The sequence below is a fragment of the Semicossyphus pulcher genome, unplaced genomic scaffold (assembly GCF_022749685.1).
Source record: "Semicossyphus pulcher isolate SPU_LCO1_2020_fin unplaced genomic scaffold, fSemPul1.0.p SCAF_15, whole genome shotgun sequence".
NCBI classification, from domain to species: Eukaryota; Metazoa; Chordata; class Actinopteri; order Labriformes; family Labridae; genus Semicossyphus; species Semicossyphus pulcher.
The window spans coordinates 9141639-9151858 of NW_027211659.1; the positions used below are offsets into that span (position 1 = coordinate 9141639).

The following is a 10220-nucleotide window of genomic DNA, read 5'->3' on the forward strand; positions in this document are numbered from 1 at the left end:
TCAGATAAATATTTCAGTAACATCCTATGATGCTGACGGCAACCGCTTCATCTTGCTATCACTTGTTTTACTCTTCAGTAACTACATCAGCACTGGAAAAAGGCCCGTTGTGGCCTTAAAGACGGGAAACCAGCAACATGAGCAGCCAGACACCCGCCTAGCTGCAAAGAGAAAGGCTTTTACTTTGGCAAGAAGGATTTCAAAATAATATTTAAACCTGGAAATACCCCATAAATAGTAGTACTAGAAAATAGCAGTAGTAGGTTGTCCTTTTATGTATGGTTCCTATGTATGGTTCTTCAGTATAAACTTTGAATGGCGAGCCAGACAGTACTTATACATTCTACACTGTTCTATACACAGAAATGTCTACAGGTGAACCTTGTGTTTAAGTGCTGCTGAGGTATATTCAGTCAAAATTATTCAACAAAAGAAAAGAAGTACACAAGAGGAGAACGTGGACACGTTTCACTGCTTACAGTCTCAGTGTTGTAATCCAGTTTGTTATCTTCCAGCAGCAGAACAATGCTGCTCTATGTGGGGTTTAGCTGAATGTGAAGCACATTAGCAGTGCTTAGCCCGACTCTGCGTCGGCTAACAGAATTTGGCAGGTTTCAAAACTAGTCCACAGACAGATTCAGGGAGCAGCATATTGTTTCATCACATGCTGGTTCAAAATGGCGGTGCAGAGAGGAAGTGGAGTATGTTATCTGATGATCACTATGCATTTACATATGTGAGCCCTCCCCACAGGAGGGTCAAAACCACAAACCTGATATTCACAGGATGTAGTCATAAAGCTATAGGAAAGCATGCAGGCCTCTCAACAGCTCCGCTCCACCAGGAGCGTCAGCAGCAGGTTGTTAAAGCTAAGTTTCTGTGATCCTCAACCAGCAGCACCGAATCAGGAGCATCGGGTGTTTACTGAAGAGGGAGAAGAGGATAATAATTTATCAGCAGTGTGGAGATCATGTGAACGGCAACCTGTGTGCTTGGACAGGCACAGCAACTACTGAGGAAAACCACTTTGGTTCAAGCTGTTGTTTTATGGCTGAATATTAGTACAAAACCAAAAAACAGAACCTTTCCACTATGCTTCAGAAAAGCCCGAAACTGCTACCAAAATTGATGCAAAGGAAACAAGCCATCAAATGGCTCAAAGGAAATTAGGATCAGGCGAAAGGGGCGAGGCCCCGGTGATAAAAACCAATTCAAAAAGAGTAGAAAGGAACTACTTTCTCATGCCCCGACCTACACACGCCTCTCTTTTTGGTCAGTTGTGCTGCCAATTGAAAAGTTGAGCAATGAGACACTTTGTCAAATTAAAAAAAACAAAACAAAAAAGGTCATCTTTGGAAAATGATCATCAAAATATTGCATTTCTATATTCTGTTGACATGAAGAGAGATTCTGCACTCATAAATATGTTGACTAGACTAAGCTACACCGACTACACACAGCAATTATTTTAACAAATATTTTTGGTATATCTTAAAGTACGTAAGCCAGTCGAACGACTGCAGACAGAAAAAAAGACAGAATTTCATTCCTCCCAAAACAGGCAGACTGCAGCTCATCAATCCAGTTTTTTGGTACAGATACTGTGCACAAGTAGATACGACGGTACTACTATTCAAAAAGAAAACAAAAACACAATACGATAACCCCACCTAGCCAAAAGCCACCACACATTTGGTATGACGGCCGCGCCGACTGACCGAACAGAGCAGCCGGCCGCAGAGCCGCGTGGATCATGCAGTTACTGAACTGTCAGCGTCTGCCTGAGCTGTAGACAACACATGCAGACTTCTAGTTTCTACCTCTGACTCCAAACATAATATACAGTTTTCCAACGGACCACCATCCAAAACAAATCACCCTTAATCAGACACGGGACTGCACGTCGGCAGCTCTTCTTAAAGCTCTCAATGAAAGGTTTTCAGTCATTTTCTATCAGTGTCAAAGATCCGCACTCAGACCGCCGTTTTACAAAAGCTTGGTCGGCTACTTCGCCACCGCAGCGAAATGTAAAAGTCAGTGTTTCCAGAAAGAGAGACTCGGAGAGACGCGACCCGTCCCTCCGACTCTTAAAGCAATGATAACCTTTATATCGGCCACTTATTACTTGTTTTTAAAGCCTTATAACCACGATTAAAAATTGATAGTTAAATCTTAACTTAATATTAGACTTACAAAGTTCTGAAAATGTCAAAAAATATAGACAGCAAAGATAAAGAAAAAGTCTCTACAATATAACTTTGATATGATTTACGTCAAGGCCTGTTGAAAAATAAACCCAAAAGAGATAAGTAAAGATGGGGTGACACACAAACCCCCATTAGTGATGATGAATATTGTGAAATTAGTAGTAAAATCAGTTTAGTTTATGTTAAAAGAGCAAAATCCTAAAGTTTTTGGTTAGAAGTATTTCAGAGAAAGTCTGACCTGGAAATAGGAGGATTTTTATGTACAAAAAGTGAACAGCTTGATGGTGCCGAGGATATTTTTCCTTCCTGGACACTTGTCAAGGTTCGTGAGGAAACGGCAGGCCAACAACAGTGTCCATCTGGCTACTGTTTGTGGAAAATTAAAAAAAACATCCAAGAATCATAAAGTTAAAGACAGAAAACAAACTAAAAAAAAAAAAAAAAAAAGTCAACCCCAACCTCATGTGAGGCTGTTTTCTTTTTGGTGGCAGCAAAAAGGATTAAATAATGATAGATACAATGGAAAGAATGTGGGGTGGTTAGTGAAGCGCAGAGCCTCCCTGTTCCCTACATGGTGTGATAGGAGTAGTGCACGACGTAAGGAACAAGGGCGTTCGTTCAGGACGCGGGCCCCCGGCTGGCTTCACTGGGCCTTGGAGGCAGTGGTAATGGTCGAGGCTTGCACAGGCACGGCGGCCGTGGTGGCTTGGTGATGGGCGTCGGTGGTGACCTGCAGCCCCCCCGCGCCGGCCGACACCAGGCTGACGGGGTTGCTGGTGAGCAGCGACAGGTTCTGGGGGTTCAGGAAGAGCGGCGTGGTCACCAGGTTGGGCGTGTTACCGGAGGAGGTGTTGGCGAACAGCAGGTTGCTTCCATCCAGGGAGGTGATGGGGATGGTGCCGCCAGAGGCCAGAGCTGCAGAGGAGAGTTGGTGTGTTTAGACAGAGAGTAGTTTAAATGTATGAGTGCATCAAACCTGCCTTATGGGTTAAAAATGTTATAAATAGCTAGTGCTGAGAGATCTGTATTCTTTTTAATTAGTATTCTACACATTACACACCTTGGATGGTAGCCAGGGTGCTGTTGCTCATGAGGGCAGGACTCAGCGCGCTGCTGAGGCCACCAGGAGTCAGACTGAGCAGGGCCCCCCTGGACACACACACACAGACCAGACAATTAAGATCAATAAGGAGGTCAACATTGAGACTCGTATGTAATAATCACAGGCCTTGTTTAACCTTTACTTACCCTGGTGCGAACTGGGAGGAGGCCATCAGTCCCGGGTTGAGCCCAGCAGCAGCAGCGGCAGCCATAGCAGCAAAGCTAGCACTGGTGGGTAACTGAGCGCCCTGCAAGGCCGCAGACAGCCCGGGAGACGCCACCATCAACTGACCCGTCCCTAAGGTGGTGGCTAGTGACGTCGGAGTGTGGGTGACGATGGTGTGCGCCTGAGTGCCGATCATCTTGCTCTCTGTCGTCTGCGTGGACTGAATAGTCGTCGGCGAGGGGCTTAAAGACGGAGAGCTGGCTGCTGTGGTAATCATAGGTGCTGTGGAGATAACAGACGCCGTGTTCGTGCCTTCCAGAGGAAGGGGAGGAGAAACACAAGTTAAGCTTAATTTCTATGATTCTGTGTGAGATTAACACTTTGATTAAATACGCACCGGTGAAAGACAAATTGGAGACGCTGGTGCTGGTGAGAGGCATCACTGTGTTTACAGTCAGAGTGGTGGGTGTGTTAATCGTTGGACTGCTCACAAGGCTTGCTGTGCTGGCCACCTGGGAGACGGAAAAAGATGGAGGATTGAATGAGCTTCAAACAAATATAATGAGCCTTTGGCACTGACGCTAAATGCAGAGAACAAATAACAAAGTCCATATGTCACAATAAATATATAAGTATTATATACAACATTATCCTCAGCATCATCCTGTGAGTGCGTCCATCCTTACCAAAGGGCTACTGGGGGTAAAGATGGTTTTGATGGGGGCGTTGCCTCCTCCGCTGTTGCCGCTGCTGGGGGGGTTAATCCTCTTCTCTTTCTGCCGGCGGTTGCAGAACCAGACCCGGATCACCTCCTTCTCCATGTTGAGCTGGTCGGCGATCATGGTGATCTCTTCAGAGGTAGGTTTTTGGTTCTGCTTGAAGAGGGCAAAAGAGCCAGGGATTCCCTGTGAGCACTTGGGAGACTACTACAATGTTGCTGTAATCAATCTATTATCAGATAAGGCACTATGACTAACGTTTATAACATGATTTTGCTTTATACAAACACTTTTCTTGCTAAGATCAATATTTTTAACTTCAGGAATTTGAGTTCTCACCTCCAGAAAGCTCTTTTCTAAGGCCACTCGGATGTTGGTCTCGATACTGGTCCTCTTCTTCCGTCTGCGGTTGATCCCCTCTATGCCCATCCCCGGGGAGCCCAGCGCACTGGGGCTGGACAGGGCCTGGTCAGATGTCAGGTTCTCTGCACAAACAGCACCGACACAAACAAGGGAAGGGAGGTAAAGACCAGGCACCGTAAAGATACACAACACACACTGCCCTGTGCACATTACACACGACTGAGTGTGAGGGAAACAAATACCCCTTTCCCACCGAAATTAGCGAGTTGGCGCAGGTTTTTCAGACCCGGTAAGACCCGCTTATAGCTGCCGATTGTCTCTTTTCCCATTGCCAGTGAAGTATACTCCTGTTGGTCTCTTTTATGCTGCGTCACCGTCTGACGTCACAAACACGCCCCAAACAGGGTTAGTAAACAGTGAAGATGTTACGTTGGTTAGGTCTTTATTGTATCTAGTACTCATTCAGTCTGTTTATCAAACTCAGCGGCGACAAATTTGGGACGATGTTCGAGCGCTGCTTGGACGGACACGGGGGGAATTCGTAGGACAAGGAGTCGCAGAAGTTATTGACCCGGGTTTTGCGTTCCCATCAATGCCGATCGGAGCCGAGGCGATAATTACCCAGGTCTGAATGCCGATTGTAACCTTTCCCATTAAGCAAAAAGCTGAGTGTTTTTTCACCAGTGGGAAAGCGGCTATAGAGTACATATGCAGGCTGATAGCATTCTCCCATCGTGCTATGTGCTCCTTCAGGTGGGTTCAGGGACAAACCTGCATCGTTGAGCCACTTCTCCAGCAATGGCTTGAGTTTGCACATGTTTTTAAAGCTCAGATTCAAGGCCTCAAAGCGAGAGATGGTCGTTTGGCTGAAGTCGTTTCCGTACAGCTTCCCCATGGCCAGGCCAACATCCCCCTGCAGGGAAAGAAGGAATCACAGAGATGTAAAAAAATGTATCCCGAGTATGAGAAGATCCACATATTAATCAATCAACCTCTTCAGTCTCAGACAAACCTGTGTGAAGCCCAGTTTGATACGCCTCTGCTTGAAGGTCTTTGCAAACTGTTCCAGTTCCTCCAGATCACTTGGCTCCTCCAGAGTCGGGGTATCCAGCCGTTTGGGAGGTGTCTGACTGTGGGGCAGGGTCTGAATAGGTGTGGCTGCTGTTGTGCGGGTTGGAGTCGCAGGCTGCAGGAAACAGCAAAGCATGATTGGTATTAAGATTCAGAAAGGGTAAAACATATTGACTATAAAGTGATTTAAACGTCGCCTCTGGATTATATCTTGGAAAGTGAAATAACTACTCGGATAACTATAACAGACGCAGAAAAGAGGTTCTTGTATCATTACTAACCTGAGGTGCAAGGGTGATGCTTGGTTGAGTCGGCAGGAGGTTAGCTTGGCTTTGAGGTAGTTGAGTTAGAAGACTCTGGGCTTGCAATATGCCTACAAAGGGAAAGTCGTTGGAGTTAAGATGAAACAGAATCACACACTTGAAATACATCTCTTTTATCCTAACAAGGCATGCGCATCAAACACTGCGGGCGTTTTGCTCACTCTGTTGGGCCTGCGGTGTCTGTGAGATGATGAACTGAGTGGGCTGCAGCTGCGTGGCGATCGGGTGGCCGGGCTGCAGCAGGACGAACTGTGGCAGACTGAGATTCTGCTGCTGTAGCTGCTGCCAGAAATGGACAAGAAAAGACTTTACAACAGTCCTGAAGCAGAATTAGCTGTTTATAGTCGCATGCGCCGATCGGCTACAGATTCCTCCTCGGTACCAAACTGTACGTATCAACAGAGACACAGTATGTTCATGAAGGAAGATGTAATGTGGTCCTTTACATTATAAAGAAATTAACCTACAGTGGAGTTTTGCAGCACATCTATAACAAGATGTAGACTCATGTGGTTGTCACTTACCGGGGCAATCTGGATGGGCTGGGACAGGGGCAGCTGGGTAATGGGCGTGGCTGCGGAGGCCGAGATGCTGGCCCCAGTGGTGTTGTTCTGCTGGCTGGCTGAATGCTGCACGGCCGCAGCCAGGAGCTGAGCCTGGGCCTGCTGGAGCAACAGCTGCTGATGAGCTGGGGTCAGGGTCAACTGAAGATACAAGGAAGAGATGGACAGAAAGGTCAAGGAGGTCAGGGAGAGAGTGACATACAGAAACAAGTATAGCTTTTACAAACCAGTTTGTTACAACTAGAGCTGGGCAATATAGACATGGTTAATGTTTATGCAACATACAACTCCCAGTCGGCTGTGTTCCTCTATTTTACATGCTGGAACAATTCAGTCGAGCTCTACAGCCGATACTCGAGGTCAGGAGTGAAAAATCGAACAACTTCCAGATGATTGAGGAGACTTGTTAGGAAACAAACCCCTCCTTTATTAGCTCCATCTAACGAGGTCTCTAAAGCAGCTACATCCCGTTTTAAATAATTCAATTTACAGACAGATTTATCGCCCAGCTCTAGTACCATCATAGGCATCGGATGTGTTAGTGTTGTCACGATACTTGAGTTCAGTGGCTTCGATACCCGTGGAGAGTTTTAACAGTTTACACAAAAGTCTTTGCAGAAGAAGAAGAAAAATTTGCCTCATTCGGTGCAAAGACTGAACAGTTTGGTGCTGTTGTTTAAGAAACTGCTCCAGTTTACTGTCATGAACTAGATAACAGCTCTCTCTACTCCCTTATTTTATTATTCCAATTTGTATGAGCACACTCCAACAGATGATATTGAAGTGGACTCTCTCTGAGGTCAAGGCATGACTTTATTGAGTTTTCCGACTGAATTTAACTTTTCACAAAGGTATCGAAGACGTATTGAAGCTTGAGTTATCGTGGCGACACTACAATGAGTCCTGACAGGCAAATGGAGGGAAGACTCATGCAGCTGAACCAGGGCACAAGTGCAAATGAGCATGTTGATGTCACGTTCAAAGTCATGCACGGTAAACATTCACTCCCGTAGCAGATCGACGGCCGCATTTAACCCCGCTCATCTTCTCTACTACAGAGGAAACATGGATGGGTGTGAAATGTGTCATGTGGTCGGCCTGACCATGAGTGAGCAGACACATCAAGACTATGTCCAAACAAATCCATTCATCTCTGTGACGGAGGAATTCGGACATAGCTTCAGAACACCACGATGAGCAGGCAGACAGGCAGAAGAGACACCAGCCTCAGCCACAGAATCAGGGCAAGCCATCATTTCATCACCCAATCTTTCAGCCGGGGGTTCATCGTGTCGATGCACGGCTGCGATTAGGTTGTGACTAAAAGCAACGAGGCAACAGGCCACTTACTCCCGCGATCTGTCCTCCGGCCAACATTAGCTGGGTTTGAGGCAAAACGCTCTGCTGGACGGAGGTCGGAAGAGCACTCGAGTCTTCCGACTTTGACTAGTGGAGGTGAAGCAAAGAGGAGGGGCTTTGAGGAAATGTTCCTACAGGTAAAACTCAGCATGTTGACAGAATAAGACTGATTTGGTTGAGAGTCAAGGTTGGAGAAATATCCCAAACATTAAAAAAGGCAAAAAGTAAAGAGTCTGAATAAAATCTGCATAAGCTAAAAATACATTAAAGCATGAAATCTCTGTGCTACTTTAGCTGCTCTCTGAAAAATGAGCCTTCAGTCTTTAAGCAGGGAGAGGAATTTAAATTCAAAAGGAAGTGAGAAAGTGGGTTTTTAAAAATGTGCTGCAGCCATCAGAGACAGGGAAAGTGAATGGAAAGGGAGGGGAGAGTTGAGATGCTAATTAAAATAACTGTTATGCAGTGCATGTAAATTCTGCATAGATTTGCATATTCTCGGCCATCTGTTTCCGAGCAACCGCAGAGCAGCTAATTAGCATACAGGGTTGATTAATCTGCCGTGTTGCCAGGCGACACAAGGAGAGCCTGGCTCATTTAAATGAACTCTTTCTGCTTGCGCATGTGTGAGTGCAGATGAGCATACCTCTGTTTAAACTTCACCTCATTGCATCGTGGCGCTACAACAAAGCTGCGTCGCTACACCAAAAAAGCATTCGTTACAAACTAAATAAAAGGTGTGCGATTGTGTGGTACCTGTTGGAGGAGGGCTTGTGCGTGTGCATTAGTGATTGCACTTGTGGTCGGCACCATCTGCCTCTGAAAGTCCAAGCCATTGGTTTGGATTCCTGAGGACATAAAAGGCAGATCATGAAACGAGCTGTCAGAGGAGTTTCTTATTGTGGCATAACTGGAAACATAAGACACATTTTTTTGGTTTTACACACAGAAGAAATGAGGAACACTGAGGATTTCTAGAGGAAAACTTAAGGAGAACAAAGTTCTGTCAGATGGAAGGAATACCGAGTGTGACTAAAAAGCTGCTTTAAAATGACAGCACGTGTAACAGTAAGAGTTGAGTCATTATAAAGCTGCAAAAATGTATTCGACTCAGGCGGGTGAATCATCACAGAATTAAATATTAACGTTACCGGCTTATACAGAGGATTGGAATCAGACATTAATATTTACTCACTTCATCATCACACAATAGGAATATAAAGCTGAGCATCCAATCTGCAATGTTCGCTCTGAGTCTGATAATTCGTATCACAGAATCACTGGAGCACTGACACGGAGCGAATTACTGAGATATTCAATAGGCACGAGTGAGGGGAACTGCTCTGCGAGGTAAACAATTCATTTGACAAAGAGGACTGCTCGCAAGGTTTTGGAAAGCTGCCATGTTTTGAGTCAATAATACAAAAAAAAGGTGGACAGTGTGGCAGTGAGATTTGTCTGATTTGCGCTGCAAGAAACGTGTCTAGAAATTTGAAACCTGTTGAATGAGGAGGTGAAACTCATTGATTGCACATCTTGATTTCAGTCCAGTAAAAAGAAAAAGAGCTGGAGGTCACTCACCGGTGTTCCCGTCACCACTTTCCATTGCACATTTAGTAGTTTCTGACTGATTATTCACTTTAGCATCTGGAAGAGCCAGACAGAGACAGACAGTGAGACAAACTCACACCCACTGCCGGTACAAACATAACAGCCCTGTCTCAATGAGGATGAAGAGCGCTCTCACTTTTGTGCACCTGAGAGTTCCCCTGATATTCTGCAATAACACTTTCACCAGAGGAAGCAGCGAACATTACCGCGCAGGATTTGTCGCCGACACAAACCAGAAGCAGCGTTTACAGTAACAAGACTGGAATGACTTCACAGCTGATGTCACGTTAACACAAGAACCTCTTTAAAGACATTTCAATGCAAACTCTGCTCCATCACCCAACAAGGACGCCGAGCAACGTCAGCTCCGCTCCATCGCAACCCCTCATTTAAAACTCACCCGCTCCTGCTCCACCTGTGTTTTCCAGCATGGCTGCAGAGCCTATCATGGCAACTCGCCTCTGCCGGGGCAAACCCTCCGACAGGGGTGTCCGGCACTCCTCTTCCTCCCTCCCTGCTCCTCCCCTCTCTTCACTCTCCACTGGTCAGCAGCGAGCAGAGTTCAATACAAGCAGAGCTACACAGGCAGACACGGCGGCACTGTCCGGCGCACGGTTCACTGAGCAACACTGGGATACGCACACTGGGAAAGCCAACAGGGTTTAGGCAAACAGCTCTCCTTCGCTCTCCCTGCACTCTTTTCTTTTCTTATAGCTCTGCCTCTCTCTCTTTTTTTACAG

At 45.9% G+C, this 10220-nt stretch overlaps 1 protein-coding gene across 1 annotated transcript; it reads right to left on the reverse strand.

Moving 5' to 3' along the window:
- On the reverse strand, positions 1 to 9929 carry pou2f1b (POU class 2 homeobox 1b). Its single transcript, XM_069662982.1, has 14 exons — positions 9881 to 9929; positions 9451 to 9516; positions 8626 to 8717; positions 6475 to 6654; positions 6112 to 6232; positions 5909 to 6000; positions 5569 to 5742; positions 5328 to 5469; positions 4533 to 4678; positions 4161 to 4349; positions 3872 to 3986; positions 3456 to 3786; positions 3268 to 3356; positions 1 to 3122 (listed from the first exon to the last, which is right to left on the reverse strand). The coding sequence occupies exons 1-14, from the start codon at positions 9927 to 9929 to the stop codon at positions 2851 to 2853; spliced, it is 2058 nt and encodes a 685-aa protein (XP_069519083.1). The 3' UTR covers positions 1 to 2850.
- Positions 9930 to 10220: the final 291 nt, after the last annotated feature.

Bases quoted from the DNA above. Each gene is read 5' to 3' on its own strand.
- pou2f1b (XM_069662982.1), bottom strand. From the start codon at position 9,929: ATGATAGGCTCTGCAGCCATGCTGGAAAACACAGGTGGAGCAGGAGCG. The intron at 9,517-9,880 runs GTGAGTTTTAAA...TGGCTCTTCCAG, and splicing joins CACAGGTGGAGCAGGAGCGG to ATGCTAAAGTGAATAATCAG. The intron at 6,001-6,111 runs GTGAGCAAAACG...TTCCCTTTGTAG, and splicing joins GACACCGCAGGCCCAACAGA to GCATATTGCAAGCCCAGAGT.